We start from the raw sequence: 13,899 nt of genomic DNA, 5'->3' as shown, positions 1-13,899 counted from the left end.
ATTTTGGATTTTAACCTGGAAATGGAAGGAAGGTGAGTGTTATTAACCCTCTGTGGTCCACGGACACGCTGCACCTCCAAATCACATGATTGATTTAAGCTAACATAGCAACAAGCTGCAGCCACGCCGAGTCTGTATTTCAGCCCACATTTAAAGTTCGGACTTCAAAGTTTTTACATTTTAATTACAGGTCAGTAAATCCAGAGTTATGATAATATATATTAGCCACGCTTTTTTCTAAATACTGTCGTCACGTTTGTGTGTGTGTGTTTTAAGCGTTTTCTAAGGAAAGCGCGAAAACAGTCAAGAAAGGGAAAAAAGCCACCTCTTTCCTATCGGTGGAAAAATGCACCATGTCGACCAATTAAAAAAAAAAGTCAACAGGTAGGATTTGGTTGTTTAGGAAGAGGGGAGAGTTTTGGGAGTGACGGTAACGGCAGAGAGACGAGCGAGCGAGAGAGAGAGAGAGAGAGAGAGAGAGAGAGAGAGTTTTTAGATGTGGGAGATTTGTGACGTTTAGTGTGGAGTGTATACTTAGTGTGTTGTGTTGTCTTGTGTAGCTGTTCTGTTGTGTAGTCGTTTTGTTTTGTGTGTCAGTGAGGGCACTAATGAATGTCACAAAGGCACATTTGCAATGTAAACACTGTCACTAAGTAGAAAACCAGCGGAGTGATACACCTGCTGTTGTCAGGCCTGCAGGTTTATCCCTGTGCTGTTCTGTCTTTTGGTGGACAAGCTTTTTTTTTTTTTTACTGGCACACATCAATTGTGGGGCATCTTATTGCGACACCTGATTGTTCTCTCATTTTAGTTTTAGTAATATTTTTAAATGGTTGTACAAAATGCAAAAAAACTGCAGGTGTATTGGCTGCATTTTTAGATAAATAGTTGTATATGTTGTTTACAAAATGTACATTTTATATTTGCTCAACATGTCTGTGGGGTTTTTTACAGTAAAAAAATACTAATAGGATTTTAAGTTCTTTGTGTGATTTCAGATCAGTAATACTAATGCAGTATGTCAGTGAAAAAAAACAACTAAATTCACTTGAGCTGAAAAGAATGATACCAAACAAGGCAAGGGGGGAAAAATAAAATAAAACAATTTGAGGGTGAAATACAAACATAAACTAAAAAGGAGTCAAAAATGGACGGTTGTATTTCAGACCTCAGTGGGTTAATCCAACAAATCATGAAAAATTAGGTTTAAATTTTTGTTCATGACAGTGCAGATTTCTGACATTTTGTGTAATTTAAGCTGTAACAATGTGATTGTTTTCTAACAAACAACAGTGTGAAACTTAAGTTAGACTTGTGTTTGTAAATGAACCGCCCCGTGTTGTGTAGCTTTCTGGATTTTATACTTATTGGGCTACATATTTATTTATTATACAGGCTATACAGCACATAACATCAAAACTCACATGTTTTATGTAACTAAAGTGTTTAATTATGTGAGCTACAGACAATAATTAAGTTATAGACTATATTTATATGAAAAACATGTATACTTACTGCATTTGAATTATTTTAACCATATGTAACCACCTGCATATGTGTTTGAAAAAAAAAAAGGCTTCGGTTTTGCCACAACATTTGATTTCTTTGCCCCCCTAAGAAAATTTCTCTAGATCCGCCCCTGGTCCTTAACCAGAAGTGACTGTGAGACGAGATGAAGTCCTGCCCCCTCTCTCAGCTCCTTTCTGTTTTCTTACAAGTATTTGTAACTACTGTATTAATAAATAATGAAATTGTTTTGCAGTATTCAGTAACTCAGTAATGTTGCTCAGATTGTCTAACTTTATAATGACAGTCTGTTCAAACTTCAGGAGATAATCATTTAGTTAAAAAACAGAAAGAAACTCAACGACAAAAATCTGATTAAAGACATTTACAAACATTTCACTCTTGTATAAACGGTTTTCAGTGAGATCAGCTGAAGTAAATTCAGATGATGAAACTCAGTTACACAGCTACATTTTTGGATTGCAGAGCGCAGCTGCAAACACAGCAGCTGTTTATAGACTTGAATGTGTCTTACAGAATTATAGGTATAAGTATCACAGATCAAATAAAGGAAGCAATACGAGGAAGCAAGGCAGAGTTGCCATGGAAATCTGATAACGTGCAATTACTAGTGAAATACAGTTGCGCTTACTTCCCTCCTTGCTTCATAAGATGGTGGACTCCAGCTCATACTGAGGTGATTTGCCACAGAGTGTCAAGAGGAGGGAATGAGAATCAGCACCTCCAGCTCCGAGCTGTGATTTTCAGCAGAGAAACGATGAAGTTCTAACTGTGGTTTAGGGATGAGTTGTGGCCCAAACACAGGTGAGAATGGATTGAGAGATTGGCAGCAGGATTGTGTGAAACTGGATGATATACAGTGATGGACAATTTGGACACAGATTTAAATATTATAAGAGAGATTTATATAAAAGAACTGTCATGAAAAAAACAAATAATTCTATGACCTAAAACTCATTTTGAACCTTTTAAAAAGATGATTAAAAACATTTACAATAAAATTTGAATATTTATAAAAACTCAAACAAAATGACAGAAGAAAGAGTATGTACAGTTATTTACACTGCAGGATTAACCTGGTCCTGGACTAGTTCTTTTAAACAGTCATACAAGACATCTGATGTTTGCCTGAATAGGAAGTCTCAGGCAGTGTCACTTCACATAACATGGATGAAGTGTTGCACAAGATTGTCTTTTGGCAAGTGGAGAATCACACAGGGTGGTCTGCAGGTGGTTCTTATGGAGTCTTGGTTTTTTTCTTCTTTTTTTTTCTTCTTTTTTTCCATTAAATGGATTTTCGTGGCTGGGTTAATCAACCACTAATTTGGGTTTCACCCAGGACTGCATAGGCATTGGTTGAAAAGCTGTTACCTTGGAGTGTCGGTCAGAACAAGGTTATTCCTTCTTTACTGTCATTCTTTGGCACAACAACACAGTAATGCAACCACAGGCTTATGGAGTGGTGTACAAGAACTGGTAGGTATGGGCGTGAGGGGGTGTGGTCTGTGAACAGAACATATACAAAATGCTGAATATAATAAACATTCAAGTCATGAATTACGATTCATTAACTTTCTTCCGATCTAACCAGAAATACAAATGAAGATTCCCATATGATCATCCTTGTGCACAAGTTTCATACACTACTCACCAAGCCTTACAGTACATTATATTAATTGCCAATACAGCCAATAATGCTATATCACAGAACACCAAAGCTAACAAGTGTGTAACATAACAACATGAACATAACAGCTGTTTTGACTAGCCACATAGCAAACAGACATTGCATTTCTACATACACCAAAACCCTGAATGGCATAAAAGGCTCAAGACTGTCCTTTCCAGGCAGGGCTCAATGTCTACTCACAGTTCATTAGCGACACAGTCAGTCTGCAAGGTGGCTCTTACTATATGCTAGTTAAAACTCTGTGCTCTGGACCATATACCATATGCTCAATAATGCAACGGCGCTCTCTCGCCACAAAGGGGATCTCCCACACAGTTGACAGCCTTTCCAACAATTTCATTGATACATATGAAATGAAAATACACATTTGTGCTAAAAGTTCTATGTCCTATTTTACTATTTGTACATGTTTACTTTTATGGCTAAAAGTTTAGATTTTGCCATTTTCTTATGTTGTTGTTTTTTTGTTCATTTAACTCTGTTTCACAAGTCTGACAGATTTATTCAGCACGGAACAGCAACAAAAAACTGATCTATGGTATATATTTGAAAGAAATATAAACTCAGGCAATCAGGATCATTGCTTTGAATTCAAAACCTCCTTTTCACTAAAAGTGACTTCAAGTTTTTAAAAGACTTTACAGAGAAAAAGAGAAAAAAAAAACAGCCCTGCTGTTAAGATTTTAGAGCTGTGCCTGAATTTGGATTGACATTATTGTAGTCAGAGCTCTCCTCTGGGTCACCACGTTGCCCTGTTGAGGTGATCAAATGAAAGCATTACAAAACAAACACACTCTGTTTTGTCCACAAATGCATTTATTATCAGTGAGAATAATTACCAATGTATATTTTGCATTTCAAATCTCACATTTTGTGCACTCACTTGTCTTGTTAATGACTCTGAGCTGAATCACAGATGTGACATTGGTGTAATCACCTTCTGCTGGACCTGAAATAATAATCTGATTGACTTTAATGTTAAAGACAGTTATTGTGTAATCATCCAGCTTCCACAAGCTCTATATTAATGAAAGTGTATACTTTACTATTTTCAGTGTTTTCACATCTTCTGACTGTCTCATAGACACAACGATCACCTGCAGGTCAGAGAAAATCAGTCACCTCATGTCTGTGATACTAATTTAAACACAAATATTCTTGCAAATAACATTTATATTAAAAGCTGCAGCAGATGTAATAAGGACAGTCTTGTTGCAAATAGCATCAGAATATTTGAAACTACATGAAAAACTAACCATGAAGAAGAGAGGAGTACACGTGCTGCTGATCTTCATCCTGATTGAGCGTCTGGTCGTTAGCAGCACCTTTATTACAATTTATAAACTATATATTTGTTTTATGTTGTTGTGGATTATACATTCTTGTGAACAGTTCACACTTTATGACCCCATGCTGCTTATATCAGAAGAAGAAAAAAATGAAAGTTTTCACCTTTGAACTTTTTGCAGCAATACAAGAAGACCAGGAGGAAAATCAATGTAATTCCAGAAATTAGTCCAACGATCAACAGAATAGGAAACAAAGAGATTTCAGCAGTGGGGACATCTGCTGTAGTTGAGAAACATATTTCAAAAAAATAAGTTATTATAATAACATCAGAGCAACAGATAATACACCAATGTCTGCCAGGTGCAGCCCACACACTCTCTGCTGTGTAATTTACTCCCCATAGAAACGTTAAGCTTCTGTTTCAAATAATACTTGGGTATTGTGTCAGCATTGTCCTCTTTTTTTTAAAGTAATGATAATTATACAGTAGATATTGAGCCAGCTTAGAACTGGATTCATATCATCATCTATTCTAAATATTGTATAAAGAACATAAAGAATAGTGACAAATTGAAGTAATTACTCTAATCCAGGGGTGGCCAACCTGCGGCTCTTTGCCTGGTTTCATGCATTTTTAACAGAGTGGGAGAGGTTTTTTTTTTTTTTTTAAGGCTACATCTGAAAAGGCCACAGATTACGTTCCTTGTCGACCCATTTAATGCAGAGATGGACTGTTTGAAAGTCCCGCTAGTCTTAGATGAAGTTGCGGCTGAATTGGAGTCTGCGTGTGTGTGAGAGAGAGAGGGAGGAAGGGATGGGTGATGTTCATGTGTGCCCATGTGTATGATGTAGCTGTAGCTGAAAATATCTTAAAAGTTTATTTTGTGACCCAGAAAGAGTAATATTTCAAACTCCGGCACTCTGTGTTCTTCCGCCACTGCCTCGTTTGACTTTTGGACGAAATGGATTCTGGGATATTGCATTTCGTCATTTCGAGCTGATTGGAGACCAAAACAGCCAATCGGATTTTTTTGCATCCAAGTCTGTGATTGGCTGGTTTTGTGGCACAAATATAAATGTGTGCAGAAAGAGCTGAACGCGCACGGGCAGAAATGTTGAGAGCGCAAGCATTATGGGATCAGAACGATGCCACCTTGAAATGAAACCGAAAAAAATATTGAAACTGAAAAAAAATATTGAAACTGAAATAAATGTACTGCAAAATTTTTGGTATTGAAACCGAAAAAAAAAAAATTGATAGTGAAAAACTGAAACTGTAATTTTTCTGTTTTCGCTTACAATTTTTTTTTTTCAGTTTCAATCCACTTTTCGGTTTCACTCTGCTGGCACTGTTTTAGCGTCTGGGGGCGCGCTGGGGGCGGGGATTCCGACCCGCATGTATTTGCATATATTATAATGCTGACCGCGGTCACGGACAAACTTGCATGTGTCTGTTCGGGAATGGCAGATGCTGAGAGGTCCAGCGTTTACATTACCGACTATTTCAAAGTGACAGCCTGAGGTGTTCTTCAGTAAATTGGACTACCGGACAGGAGGACCTGAGGCCCCACCGCATTATTTTTGGTAAGTTAAATGTGTTTGTAAGCTAATCCGTAATTTAGGTCCAACACACATATAATTCATATTTAGCCACCCTGATGTTTCTGATTCCAATTTTAGTTCAATTATTGTCATCATTATGCCTGTTTTTGTTAGATACTATAAATGTGTAGTATGTGTGTGCCACAAATGTGTTTTAGGCGCCATTAATGCTAGCATGAATATATAATTCTGGCTAGCTTGGAAGTTGTGATGGGTTGAGCTAACCCTCTCTCCCACTGTTTGTATTTGGTTGTAGGAGCTGGAGCGAGTTATTTACTTGGAGCTTTTTCTTTCTTTTAGCTTTCTTTGTCAGGTATGTCAAATTCTGGATCCTTGGCTCTTAGTTAGCATTAGCAGCTCATGCTGCGTCAGCTGTGAAAGGGCCTTTATGCTGCGCACTGTGACTCACAGTAATGGTCCCGGGTCAGCCCTTGCTTTGTGTTAAACTAATCCTAAAGTAATAATAGAGCTGGGCGATATAAGATTTTTTCATATCACGATATGTTTTTTTCATTTCAGGCGATAACGATATATATCACGATATAAGCTAAATAACTATATTTGTAAGATTTAAATGTGCTGTTACTCACAAGTAAAATGTGAAATAATCAGCAGCTTGTTTTGATTTAAATATTTATTTCCCATAATAAGTTCAACAGGGCAGATGTACTTAAGGAACATGAGACTTTTCAGATAAATAAAGGCAAATATTGCAAACAAACTACAAAAGGCAGCCGCTAAAGCGTTTAAGTTTCAAAACAGAACAAACAAAACAGACTAAATTGTCAATTCCACTTAGAAACAAAATATTAATTCTAAAAATAAATCTTAGTTTGTTTTACAGAAGAACAGACAAAATTGACTAACTTTTATCAATATCAAATAAACTGAGAACTAAAAGGAAATTCTCAATCTCTCCTTGTTGTATAGCTTAGCTTTTCAAACAGTTTTAACAGTTACTTTAGTCTGACAAAAGCCGAATGATGAATTAGTGCTTTCAGTCAGAGATTGAGCATACACCGGTTTATTGTATTTCCAGACTTGCTTTTGGCACAATTTACAGTGCGCGCTACTCTGTTTTTTGTCAGACTTGAAATAGCCGAAATACCTTCACACTACGGAACTTCTGTGGCCCTTCCGTTCGACAATCTCTCCAGCATTGTAAAGTGTAAAGTGTGTTGTGTTAGTCCCCGAAGGGAAATTACTCCTCTGCATTTAACCCATTCACCCAGTGAAGCAGTGGGCAGCCACCAATGCAGTGCCCGGGGAGCAGTGTGTAGGGACGGTACCTTGCTCAGGGGTACCTCAGGGTAGCCATTCAGTGGAGTCGAACCCCCGACCTTCTGATCATGGGGCAGACACTCTACCTACTGAGCTATCCCTGCCATCTGTTTTTTCTTCGGTAGCCTTCGCTCACGCTCTCGGTTGATTTTTCTCTAGTTGGCACACTCATTTCCTCCATTACCCAGGCGGCGCGGTGGCTGGCTGCTTCCCAAACAAATACACATGTGCGGCTTGGCACTTGTGCTGTACGTAACAAGTCACGTGACGTGACGCTGCGGCTGTGATTGGTTCGGCTCTGCGCAACTTAATTTGGATTGGCTGTTCTTTTTTTTTTTTAAGAGGACAAGAGAGATGAGGCCTATCGCAACAGTTTATTTTTTTTGGGGGAGTTATTTCGCAATACATATCGTTATCGTTCTATCGCCCAGTTCTAAGTAATAATGGTATTTCTAACCACTGATATATCAAAACTTTATCCTTTCAACAGCTACCGAAAGTTATATTTATATAGAGATCATCCAGCTTCAAACTGTATGACCCTCATAGCTCATAGCTCAGCCCCTTTCCATCGGTGTAGAGAAAGTGCATAAACCCACCACATGCACACACCATGAAACACGGGTAGCTCATGAATGATTGGCAGGTTCAGCCCACACATTCTGTCCTCTTTCTATTCCCACAGAAATGACCTCAGTGTCCATTTGCAAAAATAATTTTTCCACCTAATTTTTCCAACAATTTTCTGTTTATGTATGTATGTCATTATTGTCCTCAGGTGATGGAGCAGCAGGTCAGCATTGGCGTCTCTATACCAGCTGAAAGTTGATGACACAAAGTGGTGACAAACTGTCTACAATGAGGCTACTATCAGCTGCAGCTCTTTGTCTGACTAACAATGGAACATGCTTTGTAGACCATTGAATTCATCCTGTGCTGACCATTATGACATTTGTCAAATGGAGATCACACAACAAACATGACTTACTTGATCCTGACAATGTGAAGGCTTCACTCCACTCTGTTGAAGAATATGAGTCATCTCTGCGCCGACTCTTACACATGTAGTCTCCACTGCTGGACTCAGAAACTCTGAATGTCACATCATTATTGTGTGTCCACTGTGTGGGTGTGCTGGGTCCTCTCCATTCATACTCCCACTCAGTGGTTTCACCTCCTTCCTGCACCTCACATGTCAGAGTGATCGTCTCACCTCTGAATATCTGAGGCCAGTTGGGTTGTTGTTTTACAACAACTTTATTGGAAACTGTTTACACATATTAACAGTTGAGATACAAATAGAAACATGAAATCAACACAGAAAACTTAACATTGTATGTTTGATAATCATGAGTGAATGTATATTTCAAACTAAATTACTGAACTCACAGGTTATCTCAATGGTGACATCATCACTTATATCAGTGGCGTAAACTGGGTTTCCTCTTGTTCCGAAACAGCTGTAGATTCCTCCTTGAGACACTCTGATATCTCTGTTTTGTTGATCTCTGATTTGAACTATAAAGGTTGTTTGGGTTCCTCTGAACCACTCATATTTCCATCCATCAGAGCTCTGCACAGAGCAGGTCAGTGTCACACTGCCCCCTACTGGTATGATTGTTGTTCCTGCTGTCAGAGTCACCCTGGGTTTATCTGATGTTATGAAAGAGGAAGAAAAATAAATATGTGTGATATATTATAACAACATAAGAACATTAAAAAACAATACAGTTTATATTTATATTAATATCTGCTGATCTCTAAATAACCGTAGTCTAAATGTTTGTCCATTCTCTAGCCCTAAATGTAAACTAATGTTGGTTAGTTGTTTTAGATAACAGAAACATCATCACTTTAAACTTTATGAAGCTTTTCATGTTTCTTATTTTCTTTTAGAAATGTAATTACATTTAATTTCATGCATGATTGTCACTGTTGTTAAAACTCACACAAATACTAATGGCAAATTTCAGAGTCTGTCAGTATTGTAGCACTGACTTTACTGTGAACAAAGTAACAGGTACAGTGGTCCTGGTTAAAGTTCAAGTTTCACTGACAAATTTAATTAAATGTACTATATTTAATGATTCAGTTGAGTATTCAAACAGGGATCATACATTTATGCTGTCGGTCACTGAAAACTTACCTAACACAGTTATAGAGACAGTATTACTGATCTTTGTATCACGTGAGCTCTTCCTGCGACCAGAGCACTGATATTCACCACTGTCACCTGTAGATATAATTGTTAATCTGTAGTCTTTGTTTGTGTCGTAGGGAATAAATTCTCGACCATCCTTGTTGATTGTGTATTCCCAGTCAGTGTCTTCTCCTTCATTCATGTCACATTTGAAGGTAACAAACTCTCCGATGAAAAAACTGGACCAGTTGGGTTCAATAGTTAGCACAGCATCTAGAATCCAACACAATCACAAAGTTAACAATCTGAAACACTTTCTGTGCCATTCAAGGCACAACCTGTGTTTATATTCATAAAATGATAAATATAGTGGTAAAAAAAACCAAATAAAAACAAAAATGTAAAGTGCTTAAGACTGAAATAGTAGTTAAGATTAATCTTTATTAAAAAAATATTAAAAAGTAAAAACTGTTCACTCACCTTGAGTGTGTCCAGTGCAGAGGAGCGTACAGAGCACTACAATAAAGATAGAAACTTCAGACATTATCAAAGTAGCGACACTCAGTCCAGTCATGGTGTATACTTATGTGATATTTGAATGTCTAAAGAGCTCGGCAAGAAACTAACTGGACTTCTTTGAAGATTTTTCACCGCTCATTCAAGAAGCTTCTTCAGTTCTAAAACAATGTGTGAGTCGTAAGAAGGTCGTTAATTCACTATTGATCATGTGCCTCATCACATGAGCCAAGGTATAAATAACAGTGTGGGCCGATATCACCAGAGGTTTCCAATTTTTTTTTTTCAATCCTGTCCTGTCTGGCAGCTTTTGCAATCTGAATGCACTGTTGTGCCAAACACATTTTCTTTTTCCAAGGTCAGCTCTATAATTTCTCTACAGGCTCCTCTTGTTCAGGGTTTATCTGTTTATTTCCTCATTTCTATTTGTGTTATTGACAATTATTATTGTAGTATTATTGCTTTATGAAAAGGTCTAAGGCAAAACAAGCAGGAGAAAAAAAAAACAAAAGAGGAGCGACAGGGGAAGATGTAATAAATGGACAGAGTACAAATAGAAATATATAATGTAACACCAACTTTGCCTCACCCTATCATGTGGTCTATGAGGTCACCTGACACAAGATGACAGGGGGGTTAAGGCTCCTGGGAAGGGATCTCAAAACTTGAAGGTGCAGACAGGGGTTTAAATTCCTGCGACTCTCCATCTTTTGGTTTTAGAACTGAAGTCGCCTCTTGGATGAGAGGTGAAATGTCTTCAAGAAACTCCTTAGACACTCAAATATCTCATAAAAACACTCTGGGTTTTAGCAGTGTCTACTATGATTGGTTACATTTTATATTAAGATGTAAAATATATCAAATTCTCACTGATGGAAAAACAGATGTCACGGTCCTGAGTCGGTGACCCAGTGTTTCGTGTTCTGTGTTATTATTAATCTTTGGTTTCATCTTGGTTTATCATTACTAGTCTTTTGGTTGATGGTTCTCTACTTCTAGCTTTAGTTGTTCTTTGTTTTGTGATTTCTAGTTCTTGGGTTTTGTTCCTGTGCCCCTCATGTTTAGTGTAGGTTTAGTTCTGTCTTCATGTTTATTTCCCCAGTCAGTCGTGTCTCATGTTGCAGTTTGTCACTCCTGTCCCTGTGTTCCCTCTGTTCAAGGTTGTGCCTGTCGTGTGTTTCCTGTTTTATTTTGATAGTCCCTGTCCTGTGTGCAGTGTGTCTAATTTTGCTTCCCTTTTCTCGTTAGGTCTGATTTGTCCCGGCTGTTTTCCCCATCCTCTTGTTATCCTGCCTGTGTGTTTAAGTCCTGTGTTTCTCTCTGTCATTTGTCATGTTGTACCCCCATAATGCTGTGTGTTTCTTTCTTCCCTGTTCCAAGTCAATTCCTAGTTTTCAGTTCCTGGAATATTTTCTAGCGTTGTAGTTTGAGTTTCTAGTTTTGCTTTTAATTTGGTTTTCCAGCGTTAAAGCTGCCGTTTTGATTTTACTCCTCTGTTTACGAGTCCTACACTTGGGTCCAACATCCTGCATGTCACACAGCAAACCATGACAACAACTCTTACTTAGATAAACTAAAGCAGCTCCACACACTAACTCAGATTAGAGTGAACCATCAAAAAACATGTTGGTAACAAACATGAGAGTCCTCTGATCACATGACCTGAAATGGTACAAATGACTGATGCTCTGTTCTTCTTACTAAAACATGTTTATGGATCAGTATGAATCAAACAATAGAAGTCAGTGATGTACTCACAGAATAGGCCCAGCTCACAGAGCAAAGTGGCTCCCATCCTCACATCCAGCAGTGACACGTCTGAAAACTTCTACAACTTTCTGTAAAGAAAATAGATACCAGATACCAAAAACTGAAGATGTTTTACAACTTCTTCTTTCTGCTTCCTCCCTTTTACAGAGAAATAGCAACTTAACAAGATCTGACAACAGCATGTTGTGACATCTTTATACTCTCCTGCTGCTGCAGAAACACCAGGTGCTTTCTTTATGAAAAGGCCTGTAATACAAAATCTAAACCGAAAAATAAATAGACATGCAGTAAGTTTTATTATACAAATATCAGCGTGACTGAGCAGCTAAAAAGGCAAAATAAGATCACAATTTCAGGATAACTTTTAAATGTGAAGTGTTTAGGTTATCTTACGTGTCAAAAACACAACAAGAACACAGCTCTGGCTGCACCTTCACACACCACACACACCGAATTCTCTTTGTTATAAACCATTAGAAGAATCAAATCACAGCATCGAAGCATCATCATACAGAAACAGACATAAGAAGCCACAAAATGCTAATGTTGCACTAAAGGCTGCTGCACAAAATCATTAAATTGCTTCAAATATCAAATTAATACATTTCCATGAACAAATAAAGTCATCTGTCCAGGGTGTTTCTCACCTCTCATCCAGCTGGGATAGGCTCCAGCCCACCTGAGACACAGAACTTTATAAACAACCAAGAAAACAGATTCATACAATAATAAGGTTTTCTTAACTGACAAGGCTGAGATTGATTTGTTTAAAGTATTTCATTACACTACAGCAGAAATAGTGTCCTTAAGCAGAAGTGGGCATGAGGCAAGAGGAAGTCCCGCCCTCTCTCTCGGGTTATACGTGCTGCTGTTTTCATTGTGATGTAAGCTGTGTCAGTGACCACACAGTGGGCTGGTTCCTGGGGAATGTGATGTTTTTAAAATCAAAACTGAAATTTAAAATAAAACACTGTCTGACTCTTTTATAAACTGTTTCCACTGAGAACTACTAAAGTAAATCCAAAATTTACACCTGTTTGAGCTGACCACATACAAAACACTGTCAGTCTGATGTTTGGAGAGCAAAGCTGCAAACAGAGCCACCGTATGAATAGGGATGGGTACCGGTATAATGGCACCGGTTCTGACATAAGTGTCAATGTTCCCTCTAAGCTGCGCACGTGTGCACTGCTGGCACGGTCTCTGCGCACAGAAAATCAGCGTTGCGCACAAAAAAATCTAACCTGAATTGAAATTAAAATTAATACTTTAACAATTCTGTTTTGCAGTGTTAGTCAGTGAGTGACTGGCTGTTCCCATATGGGATTAGAACGATGCCACCTTACCAGGGCGATCGTGGCTCAAGAGTTGGGAGTTTGCCTTGTAATCGGAAGGTTGCCGGTTCGAGCCACGGCTCGGACAGTCTCGGTCGTTGTGTCCTTGGGCAAGACACTTCACCCGTTGCCTACTGGTGGTGGTCAGAGGGCCCGATGGCACCAGTGTCCGGCAGCCTCGCCTCTGTCAGTGCGCCCCAGGGTGGCTGTGGCTACAGTGTAGCTTGCCATCACCAGTGTATGAATGTGTGTGTGAATGGGTGGATGACTGAATGTGTAAAGCACTTTGGGGTCCTTAGGGACTAGTAAAGCACTATGCAAATACAGGCCATTTATCCCATAGTCCAGCCAATAATGCGATTCACATTCGTGTATATACGCAGCTAATCAATGTGGTTGACAGGCTATGACAGCGTCCTTATGTGCCGACACCGGTTTTTTATCTAGCAAAGCGGCGTGGCTGATGTGGAGTGAAGCCACGTTAATGACAACGTGTACAACCATTGGAGATGTGAGCAGGACAGACGGAACAATTGAGGGAAAAGTGTGGACTTTATACCAGTTTTTAAATTCTGTTGATAGGCCACGTAAAACCAGAGTTATGATAAAAATATATGCAATGTTTGGTTTTCTTCCTGAATACTATCGTTGTTTATATTTACTGCGGGAAGAAACGGCAGTGGATGACGGGGTGGGTGCAGTTTTCTCTGTGGTGGGGTCGGGTGGGCTGTCCCGGGCTCTGTGGGGCC

The 13,899-nt window shown here is 38.7% G+C and overlaps 1 protein-coding gene across 1 annotated transcript; it reads right to left on the bottom strand.

Moving 5' to 3' along the window:
- Positions 1–8,137: 8,137 nt before the first annotated feature.
- LOC116329764 (cell surface glycoprotein MUC18-like) lies at positions 8,138–12,593 on the bottom strand. Its single transcript, XM_039609886.1, has 6 exons — positions 12,464–12,593; positions 11,805–11,884; positions 10,011–10,046; positions 9,537–9,803; positions 8,780–9,043; positions 8,138–8,657 (listed from the first exon to the last, which is right to left on the bottom strand). The coding sequence occupies exons 2-6, from the start codon at positions 11,839–11,841 to the stop codon at positions 8,317–8,319; spliced, it is 945 nt and encodes a 314-aa protein (XP_039465820.1). The 5' UTR covers positions 11,842–11,884; positions 12,464–12,593; the 3' UTR covers positions 8,138–8,316.
- Positions 12,594–13,899: the final 1,306 nt, after the last annotated feature.

This window comes from Oreochromis aureus, linkage group 3, assembly GCF_013358895.1.
Source record: "Oreochromis aureus strain Israel breed Guangdong linkage group 3, ZZ_aureus, whole genome shotgun sequence".
NCBI classification, from domain to species: Eukaryota; Metazoa; Chordata; class Actinopteri; order Cichliformes; family Cichlidae; genus Oreochromis; species Oreochromis aureus.
Note: the sequence above shows the minus strand (reverse complement) of the source record. Positions and strands in the feature narration are given on the sequence as shown.

Bases quoted from the DNA above. Each gene is read 5' to 3' on its own strand.
- LOC116329764 (XM_039609886.1), bottom strand. From the start codon at position 11,841: ATGGGAGCCACTTTGCTCTGTGAGCTGGGCCTATTCT. The intron at 9,044-9,536 runs GTAAGTTTTCAG...TCATAACATCAG, and splicing joins TGTCTCTATAACTGTGTTAG to ATAAACCCAGGGTGACTCTG. The intron at 8,658-8,779 runs GTGAGTTCAGTA...ATGTGTAAACAG, and splicing joins TGTCACCATTGAGATAACCT to TTTCCAATAAAGTTGTTGTA.